Source organism: Anolis carolinensis, chromosome 2 (assembly GCF_035594765.1).
Source record: "Anolis carolinensis isolate JA03-04 chromosome 2, rAnoCar3.1.pri, whole genome shotgun sequence".
NCBI classification, from domain to species: domain Eukaryota; kingdom Metazoa; phylum Chordata; class Lepidosauria; order Squamata; family Dactyloidae; genus Anolis; species Anolis carolinensis.
The window spans coordinates 260,481,299-260,496,544 of record NC_085842.1 but is presented as its reverse complement, the minus strand read 5'-3'; the positions used below and the strand labels follow the sequence as shown (position 1 = coordinate 260,496,544).

Sequence of the window (15,246 nt, the reverse complement as noted above, 5' to 3'; positions counted from 1 at the left end):
ATTTTAAAAGCCCCTTCACTAGACTACAAGCCCCAGAATTCTGCAGGAGGCAGCCACATGCTAATATGATACTGGTCCTAGTTTGAGAATGCCAACCAGTACCTTTAGGAGCCCGTTGGCAAAGTGTGTTAAAGCAAACCCCGGGAGCAGCGTGAGTGGCCGCTGTTAGCTCCAGCTCCTGCCAACCTAGCAGTTCAAAAACATGCCAATGTAAGTAGATAAATAGGTACCGCTCCAGCGGGAAGGTAACACACTCCATGCAGTCATGCCGGCCACATGACCTTGGAGGTGTCTACGGACAACGCCGGCTCTTCGGCTTAGAAATGGAGATGAGCACCAACCCCTAGAGTCAGACATGACTGGACGTAACGTCAGGGGAAAACCTTTACCTTTCCTTATCCAGTACCTTGGATAGTTTCTTTAATGTCTGGGGTAAAGCTTAGAGTAAATTTACCAGCTTCCTCCTTTTTAAATCTTAAAATAACATGCATTTAGATGAGGAAGAATATACTGCCCAATGAAAGAGTGGAGTATGAATAACTTTAATAGAAACCACATACTAGAAAAACAAGCCGTGAAAAATGGCATGTTATGATATATGACCAATTTCAAATTGCAATTTCTTCAGCAAAGTCAGGTTGATATTTTAAGCAAAAGAAGCTCTACATAGTTTTTCAAAAGCAACAGTGCATTAGCTTGCTGGTTGGATTCTGGGTGTTAGTTTCTTTAATGATTTTATGGTGTTTTCACTGTTTTGATTTAAGAGTTTTTCTATTGCTGTACTGTAAACTAGTAGGAATGTCCTTGAATTGGACAGTAGAGTACCAGATTTTATAAATAATTAGATGAACTCATTTGGAAAAAATTATAATTGTACTTTGAATCCCTTTTTCAGAAGAGAACTGTAATGTCACTTAAACTGGTGTAGGTGAATATGCATTAGAGAGAAAAGATAAAAACATATCTTTTTAGCTTGCTCCAGTTCTTTGTGAAACCATTGCATATATAAACTAGTTTTAGTAAATTCACTTGATCAGCAGAGAGAAGAGAATGAGTCATCCCCATGTTGCTGCCATCATTCTTTAACTGCCATGGAGCTCCCCAGAAGAATCTGGCAGTTGTGGTTGCATGTAGTGAGGCCAGAATGGGATGCTCAAACAGCCAGCAAGAAAGAGAGGATCGCTCTAACCCTACCTTGCTGGTTTCACGGGTGCACCGTCATGGCCTCAGCAGATGCAACCACAACATCCAGGCACTCACAGGTGCTCTTGGTCAATGAGGGGCAATGACAGTGATAGGGATCACAAGGGGATGGCCAAATGGGGATGGTAGAGTCTTGGCCCAGCTGAACCATCTAGACACTAATGTGGTCAATTGCTTTGGTCACCATCACAGTCAATCGAGGGCCAGTCCTAAGCATAAGGCTCTAAACTGGTCCCAGATTAAGTGACGAGTGTGGATGAGGTCAGCACAACATATGCACATTAGAACACCATGTACACAGAATATTTTGTTTTCTGTTTTAAAAAGTATAAGATTTGCAGAGAATAAGTCCTCACCTACAAATAGGAAGTAAATTGTGAACATTACTTTTGATCCCTTTGAGAATAAATTTAGTAAAGAATAACAGCCCAAGTTTGCTTAGTATCAACAGACCGCTCACACTAACCTTCCTCTCTCTTGTCACTTTTCCAACTCCCACATAAAACATTGATCAGACCTTTTCTTTTAAGTAACCAGGAGACAATACGTGAGGAGGCCAACATCCTGTATGAATAATTGAAACTGGGTAACAAGCCATCCCCTTGAAGTCTTATAAGGAGTCAGGATCATGGCCAGTTGCTGTGGAACTCTCTTCCTTCTCCCTCTGCCACAACCCCACTCTGTTTCCTGTCTGGTTAATTTGTGACAATTAACATTTCCTAAATTCACCAGACCTCTTCTGATCTTGGAAACTAAGCAGGGAGAGCCATAGTCAGTCCTTGGATGGGTGACCATGAGTGAATAGTAGGTGCTGTAGGCTATATTTCAGAAGATCCCAGAGTATTTCTTGCCTAAGACAATCCTGTGAAATTTATGAGGTTGCCATACGTCAACAGGTACCGCAAAGGCACATATACACACAAAATCTACTATGATCACTTTCTTGAATCCAAAAGGGTGTGTGAAACCTAATACTTCACCGGTTAAAAAGAAACATTGAGTTAGTGTTAGAATATGTGTTCCTGTGCTTGAGTAATAATTTCCTCTCTGATGAGAAGCTTGTTCAACAGGTTTTATTTTCATGTGTGTGTATGTGTGTGTGTCCCTTCCTCCTAACTTTGTGGGTTGAGAAGAAGGATGTGTCTTCCCTGGGTTTCCCCCTCCCTTTGCCTTACTTGCCTCATCAGAGTAAAAGGCCAGGCAACAGCACCACCAGTTCAAACTCGCTCAGGTTAGTTTGTGGGAGAGCAGAGCAAAGAGGAGAGAGCTGTTTTCCATTTGGATTCTGAAGTTGAAAAGCAGTGTGCTCTGACTAGCAGGAGGGAGGAGGCAAACACAGGAAAGGCTTGGAGTGAGTCGTGTTCAAACATTGCTAGGACTAGTGGGAGGGGAAGAAAGGAGTCGGCAAGCAAGACAGACAGGAGTGCTTCCAATGGTGCTAATGACTGATCTACAGCATGATGGGGAAGAACTGAAGCCTGTCAGGGTGACCAGCAGAAAAGAAAAACCTGCCTTAATCCTGTAAGTATCCTTCCTAGCAATATATGCGTACAAGAGCTCTCTGCTCATCTGTTGTCACAGAAAGGCTTTGTGACTGAGAAAACTTCCTGAAAAGTTTGTCAGTGACTGCTTCTTGACTGCCATGAAAATCGTATTCTCTCTTTATAAGAACAGTATAAACCAAAGTGGTAGAGCTCTGATGCTCATGTAAGAGGAGTGTGTTGCTTGAATTAATATATGGCTCAGGCTGTCAATATAAGTTGTTGTTTTTTTCATTTACAGCCCCATCTGACCATTTATGTAATTCAAAGGGTTGAAGATAAAGGAGTGCTTGTTTGTGAAAGAATGATTTTGTAATCTGTCAATATAATAAAATTGGTAACAGTTCTTGCAGAAAGGGTGCAATACCATGGATGGTGTGATGGGTGGTGTGATCAGTCATTCTGAAAGGTGTAATTATCTGGCTGTGTTTCTAATGGGATGTGCGTAATGCTGCTATTATGCAAACTTTTAGTTCAATCTCATTCTCACAGGTGTGTACATAAATCAGTAACTGACACTCAATAGGGTTGTTGTATGTCATTCGGGCTGTGTGGCCATGTTCCAGAAGCATTCTCTCCTGACGTTTCGCCCACATCTATGGCAGGCATCCTCAGAGGTTGTGAGGTATATAACTCACAACCTCTGAGGATGCCTGCCATAGATGTGGGCGAAATGGCAGGAGATAATGCTTCTGGAACATGGCCACACAGCCCGAAAGACATACAACAACCCTGTGATCCCGGCCATGAAAGCCTTCGACAACACATTGACACTCAATAGTTCTGTACTGAATGTTTGGACCAGCTCTGTCAATGCTATATAAGCGGTGATGACAATTGTTGAAGAAAAGCTGGCTGGTTCTTGATTTTTCGTGTCTCTTTCACACCTGCAAGTTTAAGTTAGTATTGCAGCTGAGAAATGAATAAGCACATATGTCATCTATGTTAATATATTGTCTACAGATGGCTATGCAAATCATAATAGATCTCATTGTGGCATTTGTTTCATAAAGCTACAATTGACCCAAGTTATATGGCTGTTTTTAAGCTTTAGAATGGATTTACAATCAATGGATAACTTTGCCTTTTTGGGCTAAGTTCCATAATTGAAAATAGTTCCTATCTCTGTGGTTTTGGGCAGCCCAATCTTATGCCTGACTAGAAGCATGAGAGGTACTGAAAAGCATCCTGCTAAAGCTCGTGCCTGCAATATCACATCCAATGAAAGTAAAGTAGAACAGGCCTGACATTTGGGCTCCCTAAAAGGGGATAGTTATTCTTCAATAGCTCAAGGTGGCACAAGGTTCTGGAAGCTCAATTCCTCAAAAGATCAACCTTGTGAGTTCTTGAAGATGCAAGAAAGTGAAAGGGGGAGATATCTTGGATTGACAATTGGACGTGCTTGAGCATCCATTCTTCAAAACATGTAATAAGCACCAAGGTGAGGGGGGTATTTAAAGTTTCCAATATCATCCCTGATACCTTCTAAACTTTAATCAAATCATGCTCCCCAATTCTAAAAAATGATAGCTAAGACTTTCTCAAAATATGATGGAACTATCTCACCATTTAGTTTCCCCATACTTTAAGCACTGAATGCGGAAGCTGAAGTAAATAAAGCAAGGAAGACCACAAACCACAAATGTTGAACAAATCCAAAAGAGTAAGAGAGGGAAGGTATGGGACAAGAAAGATTAATCAAATTCATAATTTTAGAAAAGCAGGTGAGTGTCACAAGCAAAGGATACTAGGGTATATACCAAGGGTGGAAAATGTACAAATATCCAGGTATTTTTGGACTATAGCTCCCAACAAGCCTAGCTAAAATAGACTGAGAATATTTTGAAATATGGATGTTGAACCTGACAGCAGGTGTGGTGTTCATAGAGGCAATCATACTTGTCACTTTCTACAATTTTCTCTTTCCCTTCATCCAATTCAGGGATATGCCTGAGTGATAGTGCCAGCAAAAGAGTCAGAATATTCATAGCATACTGGTCGGCCTGTCAGCTGCTTTTCCCACTTGCTCTTGTCATCCTTGCCTTCCTCTCTAGATAAAATCTGTCACGCAGAAAGCTTTCACTTCTCTGCAAAAGGCCCTAAAGAGTATAAATGCCTAACATATTTGGCTTAGGCAAGTCACCATATAAAAGTCTGTCACTTGAAGGTCAATTTCACTCTGTGAATGTGGAGAACTAAATAGTATCTCTTAAATTTAGTCATTTGTCCTGCTGTTGTTGTGTAACTTATGGTCAATTAAATTGAGTTGCCACCTCTGTGTCCAGTCCAGATGAAGTTATAGCATGAGGTAGAGAGAGGCAAGCTTTTAAACTTTAAAGTACAACAAATCATGCCTTTTGCTCTGGCGATCACTAGTTCCATTCCAAGGGTCATTTTAAGTGGCAAGTGCTTGCTTGCTCGCAATATTCCTCTTATATTTTTCCTGGCGGGTTGTGCAGTGAACCAAATACACAACTAAGCTTTTATATCATCTTGGAACTACACTCAGACACAAACACACAAATTTTGATCATGCAACAGCATGACCTAAATGTGGTTTGATCAACAGGTGGTTCATTCCATGTCAACTGTTACTTAGACTGGGAAGTAAAGGATAAATCCTACTCCTAAAATAGATAAGCATGTTGTCCAGCTCCTTCAAGGTTTGTTCTAAAACTTAGTCTCACCACCACACTGAAATAAGAATCACTAGCAAACAGAGATTCTGACAGGGAATTGGACTGGATGGCCTTGTGGTCTCTTCTAACTTTATGATTCTATTATTCTATGATTCTACGATTCTGTTTGGTGACACTCAGCTTAATACTTCGTTAAAGAAACTGAGAAATATTTGCAGCATTGTGATGTGGGGGAGGGGATACTGGGCAAACGGTACCAAATAGGATATACTCAAGATAAAAACCATCAGTCTGTAATTCTTTATATACTTCGTTGCCATTCGTTGTTGTCAAAGCTGGAATCATTCTATGAATGAGAGGCATTCAGTTATGAGTTACCCTGATCAGGTCTGTGACTTCCTTGAATGATTCAATCCATCTGTAGTGCTATCTCCCTCTTTTCCTACTGCCTTCCACCTTATCAAATTTAGTCACCCTTCCTAATGAGTTATGTTGTCCCACGATATGTCCAAACTGTGGCAGACTCAGTTTTAGTGAACTTTGCTTCTACTGAAAGTTCAGGCCTGACCTGCTCTAAGACCCATTTATTTTCTTTTTAGTAGTCTGTGGTATCCACAGAACTTACCCCCAGCACCACATTTCACATGAGTTGATTCTTTTCCTGTCAGTTGTCTTCACTAACCAGATTTTACAACCATTCATGGAAATCAGAAACCCTATGACATGGATGATTCTGACTTTGGCATTTAATTATATAGTGGCTCTTGGTATCCACTGAGGTTTGGTTCCAGGACTCCCCGGGATGCCAAAATTCATGGATACACTGCAGTGGTATAATAAAATTGTCTTGCGTAAAATAGCAAAAATCAAAGTTTGGTTTGGGGTGGTTTTGGGAGGGGTTTGAGAAGGAGGAATATTTTCAAGTCATGGATGCAGAATCAGTCGATGTGGAGGGCTAACTGTATATTTTGATGGACTTCATCAAGCACAATAAAATCAGTGTTTCTACACATTTAATGTAAGGGCAACCCATGTTGCCCTTACATAACACAAGCTTCAACTGTGGGGTAAGGTATTTTGCCATTTCTAAACTGTTGGTTTTTCCTAAGATAGTTGGCAATCAACTTAGTTTTAAATTCCTGGCATAAAGAGGGGCAAAATGGCAAATTTCCCCTTGTGATGTTAATCCTTGTTGCCTGCTTTTGTTGTCCGTTTGTAAATAAAATGATGACACTGTGTGTGGGAGGAGTCAAAATGCCCATTTCCCCAGATCACCAATGCAGAGGTTTGGGAAAAGATTAGGGTTAATTTAAAACCACTTCCTACAATCTGGGGTGATTTTTTTCTAGAGACAAATAAAAACCTGGAGGGACAATGAGAGGAAATTTCAGTGCAAATGACCCCAGGGAAAGTTCCATCTTAAGAAAGGTGATTCTGTTTTAGTGAAGGGGTCTTGAAGGCAGTGCTGCCTTAAAAGATGCCTGCTTTTAAAAGTGTACTGGTATCCTTGAAATGGGAGGAGTCATTGTTTGCCCATGTGATGGGAATTAAACGGATGTTTGAATTAGAGGCTGGAGGAGGCAATCTTACTGTGATGGGAATGACTAAATTCTTCATTTTCTTTAAAGACAGAACCCCATGAAACTCCACCCTTTTCTCCGCTTTCCCTCATTTTCTCCAGCTCAATGTAATGAAGTCCTATCTTGAGGATCTTATCTAGTTCCTACATAGTTGACATTCGAAATCTGAGGCTCCATCTACACTGCCATAGAATGCAGTTGGAACGTCATTATATGGTCAGTGTAGACTCATATAATGCAGACTGAACTGCGCTGAGCTGGATTATATGAATCTACATTGCCATATAATCCAGTTCAATGCAGTTAATCTGCATTCTGAAACTGCATTATATGGTAGTATAGATGGGGCCTGTGTCTTATTCTGTTTTTCTATATTGTGTCCTGACTGTGGCCTCTTGTACTGAGTACATTATCAGGACAATCAGATTTTGTGGCACACACATTTCTTGTAAAGCAAACCATATTTTTGGGATCTACACAATCAAAGACTTTGCTCTGATTTATAAAGCCCAGGTTGATTACTTTTTGAAATTCTTTGGGGCAGACTGTTATGCCCAGAGCCACCTCCTTTTCTGAACTCAGCTTGTACATCTGGCATATCTTACTCCATGTATGATAAAAGTCTTTATTATAGAGTCTTGAGTATCAGGATGCTTGCATGGGAGATCAATGCAATAATTCAGTTACTGTAGTTCTGGTGTCTCCTTTCTTGGGGACTTTCTGTGGTGGGTTATTTTGTTTTTTGCATTTGTTCACAATCTTTTTGTTAGAATTTGAATGGATTTCATCTTTATAGTTTGAAATAGTTCTGGAGATATGCCATTTGTCTCTAATTATTTATTTCTCCCAAATGGTTTGAAAGAGTTTTCCATACTGTTATAAGCCAAAATGAATTCAATATATTTTGAGTAGACACACAGTAAGTTGCATTTTAAGTTCTCTGTTTAGCACAGTGGAACTAACAATTGATGCTTTATTCAGAAGTATTTATAAGCAGTATGATGGACCCAAATGTATTTAGGAGCATCCTTCTTTATATCAAGGCTCATCATGGCATGGCATGAGTACAACATGTGTCACAGAGGAACATGGCCCTAAAGGGCAAGAGCTGAAAAAAGCAATGTGGAGTTACTCCATTCTCTCTTTCTCTCCCCCTTTCTCCTTTCTCACATTTTTTCTAACATTCCTCTGCCCTTTCTCTCTGGCCAGTGTATAATCAGAAAATTTACAGATCATTCTTTGCCAGAGGTCTGAAATGTTTCTGTGCTGAAAGCTTATGAATCAGACCAGTAGATAAAGGGGCACAAGTATACAGGGTGAAATGGTTTCTGTCTTGTTTCTTGGGCCTTTATCAGCCAGCCCCAAACATTTTGATCATCAGAGACAATTGACAAGGTGACAGCTTTCCCTCATACGTCCCTTCTTCAATCCATGTAAAAAGCTCTTGACACTAACAATTAAATCTTATTTCAACGGTGGTGTCAAAACTACATTCTACTGCATCTATGTACAGGAGGGTGGTTTAAGTGCCACAGAGCAAGCCACATGGGGATGGCATCCTTTTGATGCCATCACTTCAATGCCTGCCACTTTTGATAGGTGCCCACTTTGCCTAATGATAGGGATTACTCTGTAATTTCATGGCATAAAGATATTTAGCCCACAATGCACTTCTTAATGCAGAGATGACATAACAGGAAAACTTCACTAGATAAATTTCTACAGAACATGCATCAGTTAAAGAAACAGCAGGGAGAGAAGCTGGCCAGTGGCCAATTTCAGATCAAAAGCCCTCTGAAATCTCTCTGTGTTTGGAATAGCATTCAAATGTTATTCACTGCATGGAAATCTCATACCAGATATCAAAGCCAGAGATAGCATGCAAGAATTGCAGAGCACGTACAAAAGTCATAGATCACAACTGTTTTTACTGTAAAATTGGTTAATGTTAGATATGTGAACTTTCTTTTTAATGTACAGACCTTTCTTATAGACTGTCCAAGGCACTGATACAGTTAATAAATAAAAGGAAATTCTCACTGTTCATCCTATTATGTACATTAGGGGTTCTCAAACTTTTTCAGCCGCAGAACCACAGAAATTCCTATGTACACTACACATATCTCGTTTGTAGTGTAAAAAAGGAAATAAAGAAAATCAAAACAATATTTAAAATTAAAATATTTACAATTTTAACCAATAATAATAATAAAACTTTATTTATACCCCGCCACCATCTCCCCAACGGAGACTCGGGGCGGCTTACATGGGGCCATGCCCAGAGCAATACAATATAACAAAATATAAAAACAACATATCATAGCACAATTAATACAATAGATAATAATATACATTACAGCACAAAGTCAAAGAAACAGTAAAAACAAGGGCGGGCCGCATGAACACAAAGATAAAACTCGGGGTGAGAGAGACAAAGGAATAAAAACCACGGGGAACAGGGACATACGAAAGTGGAACAATCTAGAGGATAGATGTTGGAGGGGAGTAACAAAAAGGAGTATATGACAGTTACACTCCAAAAGCACAACGGAAGAGCCATTTTTTAAGTCTTTTTTAAAAGCTAATAGAGTGGGAGCTTGCCTAATCTCAATGGGCAGTGAATTCCATAGTCGGAGGGCCACAGCAGAAAAGGCCCTCTCCCTAGTACCCACAAGGCGGCCCTGGGATATAGGCAGTGGCGATAGGAGGGCCTCCCCAGATGATTGAAGAGATCGGGCAGGTTTATGGTAGGAGATACGATCACGAAGATAGGTGGGTCCCAAACCGTTTAGGGCTTTATAGGTGATGGTCTGCACCTTGAATTGGGACCGGAAGATGAACGGCAGCCAGTGGAGCTCCTTGAACAAGGGAGTAGATCTCTCCCTGTAACTTGCAGTATTTCAGTGGAAGGCCCCAGGGGCCATCCAATCCAACCCCCTTCTACCAGGCAGGAAAAGCACAACTAAAGCACCCCAACAGATGGCCATACAGCCTTTGTCATAATAATAATAATAGGGGAGGGAAGTGTGGAGCCCCTAACTGTGCTTCTTGGAGCCCTAAGGGCTCCCTGGAGCACTCTTTGAGAACCACTGATATACATTATGCAATTAATTTGTATAAAATTCTATAAAGCAGACATCCTCAAACTTTTTAAGCAGAGGGCCAGTTCATGGTTGTCACTTTGGGGAGCAGGCTATAATTTGGAGAGAAAAAACACAAAAAAAATCCTATGTACACTGTACATATCTTATTTGTAGTGCAAAAAAAATAAAGAACAATACAAAAACAAAGTTGAGAAAGTGGATGAGAGCGATACGGGTAATCATCAAACAAAAACAAAACGGGAAGCAACAGAAGTTTGCCTATATGCCTTCAAGTCACCTGTCACTTATCGTGACCCTATGAATGTTATAAGGTTTCAGAAATTATTTTGTCAGTTCTTTCCTCTGAACTATAGCCTACAGCACCTGGTATTCATTGGCAGTCTTCCATCCAAGTACTCCCAAGATCAGATGAAATCTGGTGCCTTTATGGTACTGAGGTCCTAGAAACAGGAGAAGCAAAAGTAAAAATTTCTCTTTTACATATTGCTGTAAATCTCATTGGTTTTCATTTGTTTTGTTGATAATTTTAAGGACAACTGAAAATATTCTTTCTCTCCCCACACTGTACTCAGCAACTGAAACATTTCAAACAGAAAGACTGCTAATTAGCCTCTGTTATCAATCCTGCTAATTTGCTAATCAGGCTCGGTTCTTGTCATGTGAGCAGAACAAATCAACTCTGCCAAAACACACAAGCAGGCCTGCAATCCCATTTAGAAACTCAAATAACAGCAGATGGAAACTCAGCACATGTGAAAAGTTACGATATTTTAGCCTTAAAAAAAAGTAGGTGAAGAAAACCAAAATGATGACAGGGGTCAAAAATGGTGCAAGATGTGGAAAAAGTGAACAGGGAGAAGTTATTCTTCTGATCTCATCATACTTAAACCAAGGATCATCCAACGAAGTTTGGGGGAAGTCCACATTGTTCATAGTTAAATGAAAGTGTTTGTGTCTCAGCCTCACAGAAACCTCATCTGTTTTCCTCCTTAGTTTGGAGAGGTTAGCCTGCATATTATAAATAGCCATTAAGATATAATAATAATAATAATAATAATAATAATAATAATAATAATAATAATAATAATAATAGCTTTATTCTTATACTCCGCCCCATCTTCCTCCTCCCCTTTCAGAATCTTCCCCAGGGCAGAACCTCTCAGCTAGACTCAACTGCATCTCTGGAAGTCAGGCATTAGACAAGGAGGTGTCAGAGGAGTGAAGATGCTAAAATATTCCACATCAGTGTTGATAGGCAATGGTTGATCAATATAAGTTAAACAGTTGTTTCTGTAAGCAAATTGGCTTTGCTAAAGACACAGAGAACAACGAAGAAAAAACAACAGACAACTAGGCAACAAAGATCACTGTTAGAGTATATCTCCAACATTTTAAGAGACTTTTGCCTGTTAGATCAGGAGGAGTTGGGATTTGAACCTTGCTATTGTTTTATTAAAGTCTCTATCAACTGTTCCTCTGAGCATATTAATTCCGTTCCCAGAAAGATCAGGACACCTCCATGCAAACAGCTTGCAGGAGCAGAACAGTTTGCTATCATGAAATGTAAAGCAGCTATAGTCATTGGCCTGGTTAGTTGCTGAAAGTGATGAAACAAAACATGGAAAGTCACAATAGCTGAAGATGATATTACTAGAATACCAATCCTATGGATTACAGCAGAGAAATACTCTTCTACTCATGCTGGGTTTGTAACCTTCTCATAGGGCATTTGATTAGCCACTGTAAGAACAGAATACTGAAGGAAATAGGCCTTTTACAGCTCCTCATATCCTATCAACATAGCTTCTCATATCCTTTGAATTTTTTCCATGCCAGTATCATTCCTTGTTGGAATTCCTTAAAAGGTATAGCTCCCATTCTGCTAATCAATATCGAGGTGATTTCATCAGTATCTATAGTGGTAGAGTAGACCCATGATATCTGTTGGGGTTTGGTTTCAGGACCCCCTGTGGATATCAAAATCCATGGATGCTCAGATCCCATTATATACAGTGGCATAATAAAAATGAGATCCCTTATATAAATTAGGGAAATGACAGTTTTCCTTTTGGACTATTTTTTAAAAATAATTTCAAGATGGTGGAATGCTTGGATACAGAATCTTTTGAGTGCCATAGTCTGCCTGCATTCATTCACTTGTGTTTCTTGTTCTTGCTAGAATAATATTTATCACAGTAGAATTTCTTGAGCGGCCAAATCATAGGAAGAGGTAGTTAGTGAGAGTTGTCTATGGATATCATTTGAGGGTCGGAACAGCACACATTATATTGCTGAGCAGATGGGATCCCATTGACAGTTTATTCACAGGCACAGTTTAAAAAAAAATAAGTGGGACTTCCTTGTGTTGGTAGTTTTTGTATTCTATTTAATTTGCACTTTCTGCCTTGTATGTGTTTAAACAGAACCCAGTTTTCCCATACAAAATTTATCATTAATTTCTAATGCTCCCATTTTAATTCCCCAAGTTTCTAGCCATCGTGGATTGAAAGTGAAGTCTAAGAATATCCCAGCAATGACTACTGAGAATTCAACAGTTCAAGGAAGTTAACTGTAGTGATGCTCTGCATGGCTATTAAAATAGTCTCTTTCTCTTAAAAACCAAGTGCATTCACTTCTCACGTGATTCCCAGAATCTACAGCTTATCTGTGTATTTCTTTTCATATTGGTCATTGCTAGTCCTTCAGAAACTTGAAGCATAGTTACACTATGCAAATATAAACATTTAATGTCATTTAATCTAGCATGACTTCATTCTACAGAAGCCTTGGTGAGATCATTAGACTTTTCTGCTATGCACTATCTCTACCCAAATCGCACTCATACACGGCTTTCCTTTCTCTTCTTCTCAGTAGAGGTTTTGTTAAACACATGTGTGGGTTCTCTGTGTATTTCATGCCATTTTGCTTTGAGAAATGCAGCTTTTTCCAAAGGTCTTAATTACAGAAGTTAATCCAATTTTCCCTGTGGTTGACTTTGCCCTTGTAAGTCATTTTGTCTGCCTGTGTACATTTGCACATTTCATTCAAGCAGATTGCCTGTTTACTTGACCCATGAAGTCTGGAAATCCCTGGAACCATAGTTTTTATTGTTGTTGTTTTAAACTGCTGTGGGAGTCTCTTGAACTGAAGAGCATGGAAAATTTGCATTGTTAAGCTACAATCATGAAATTATTTACAGAGGGGGAAATTCCAGTGTTCTTAATGGAACTTAATTTGAAGTAAACATCTACAGTATTGTGAAATTAGTTTGATTTATACTTTCTAGTGATTTAAATGGAATTATGAGATATTCCAGTTGTCTAATGACAATGTGTCTATAATTATGTTAATATGATGCACACCTAATGAGCATCTGGCCACTTAATTTCCAAAACTATGCATCTGAAATTGCAGTTTACTTCTGCTTATTTCATTCTCCTCTTTAGTAGAGAAAAGGGGCATGTTAAATGTTGTGTGTTTTCATTGAATCAATTTCTCTACTCTCCTAATTGGATGCTCCATTTGGCTCCATTTGAGACTGAAATCTATACACATAATAAAAGTGAAAATCTGTATCTATGTATGTGGCAGGGTGTCCACTTACACAGACAAGCTCCTGCCTCCACAAACAGCTATAGCTCCCACTACTCAGGAGACACCAATGGCCCTCCCCTCAAATTACATTGCAGGTTATAGTGAGCATCATGAATATGTCCAAGAGCCCTGCCAATATCTTCCACAAACACCATACTGCCCACCACCCAAGTGAAGGCTTTCATGGGGAGACAATTTCATCTTAGATTTTCTGTTTTTCCTCCACCACAGACATCCCAGTGCTTCTTCTATCTCCATTGGTGTGGAATTTGCATAACCCCACCCACTGCCTCTCCCTTAACCCTTTCCTATTCTTTTCTATGGCACAGCAAACAGAGGAATTTATCAGCAACTGAACATACTAGAGAGATTTGGGGAGAATTCACCATGATCTATAGGAATTGTAAGTACTGGAATGTATAGTTCACCTGAAATCTAAGAGTACTCTGAACTCCACCAATGATGAACCTGGAACTAACTTGATACATAGATCCCCCATGACCAATAAAAATACTGGAGGTCTTTGGAAGGATTTATAGGAGTTGTAGTTTGCCCACATCCAGACCGCACTATGAACCCAAACAATGATGGATCTGGACCAAACTTGGCACACATACCTGACATGCCAACATTTGAATATTAGAGGAGATTGGGAGGAACTGACCTTCCTTTCTGGGAGCTGTAGTTCACCCACAACCAGAGAAACTGTGACCTCCACCAATGATGGACTTGGACCAAAGTTGGCACACAGAACCCCTATGACTAACTCAACCTCCTAGAGGGGTTTGAGGGGACTGACTCACCATAGTGGAAGTTGTAGTTTACCCTACATCCAGAGAGCACACTGAACCCTACTGATGATGCATCCAGAGCAAACTTGCCCAACATAACAAACTTTAAGTACTGTGAGTTCTAGTTTACCCACAACTTTATGAATTTCGTACACTTTAAAAACTGGCTTTTTCAAATAACCTAGGCAATGCCGGCTATCCAAGCTAGTATAAATATAAAAGAACAGCCTGCCTTTTTGCAAACAATCTAGTCCTTGTCCAGCTGCAAAAACTGGATTAATTATGGAGGAAGAGAAAAGAATTTTCAACTAGCATTTGAATGTGTTTTCTTCAGAAACAGACACAGAATGTGTGTCCCCTGCCACAATATTGCAGGGACAGTATGGCAGGTCAGAGAAAATAGCCCTTTAAGATTCCTGTAAAAGTGTCATAAAATAGACATTTTAAGTGGAATTATAAAAACAATTAACATCACTAAAAACATTTAAAAATAATACCATCACAATAGTAGACTTATACAGTAGACTTTCCACTTTTGTGGGAATTAGGGGGGTCCATGAAAATGGAAAAACCATAAATAAAAAAGAGTTGATTTGTTTTGTTTTTTAACTAGAGAGTTTCATAGCAATACAGTGCCCATGACATGATGGGTCCCCTAGTACTCCAGTGATCATAGCACGATGAAATCACTGGTAATGAAATCAACTACTGGTTCACAAAACCAGTATAGTGTATTTACTTCGGTGTTGAATTATGTTTCTGAATACAAGGGTTTGAATTCCTTCCTGACCATG

At 39.6% G+C, this 15,246-nt stretch overlaps 1 protein-coding gene across 2 annotated transcripts in view; it reads left to right on the top strand.

Moving 5' to 3' along the window:
• gramd2b (GRAM domain containing 2B) overlaps nucleotides 1-15,246 on the top strand; it is a 55,271-nt gene that overhangs the window by 14,122 nt on the left and 25,903 nt on the right. The window contains exon 1 of one of the 2 annotated variants that reach the window (XM_008114076.3): nucleotides 1,277-2,724. The exons of the other annotated variant lie outside the window; for it this stretch is intronic. Coding sequence (XP_008112283.2) covers nucleotides 2,636-2,724 — 89 coding nt within the window. The 5' untranslated portion in view covers nucleotides 1,277-2,635. Of the gene's footprint in view, nucleotides 1-1,276; nucleotides 2,725-15,246 lie in introns of those variants that run through there. 2 annotated transcript variants of the gene reach the window in all.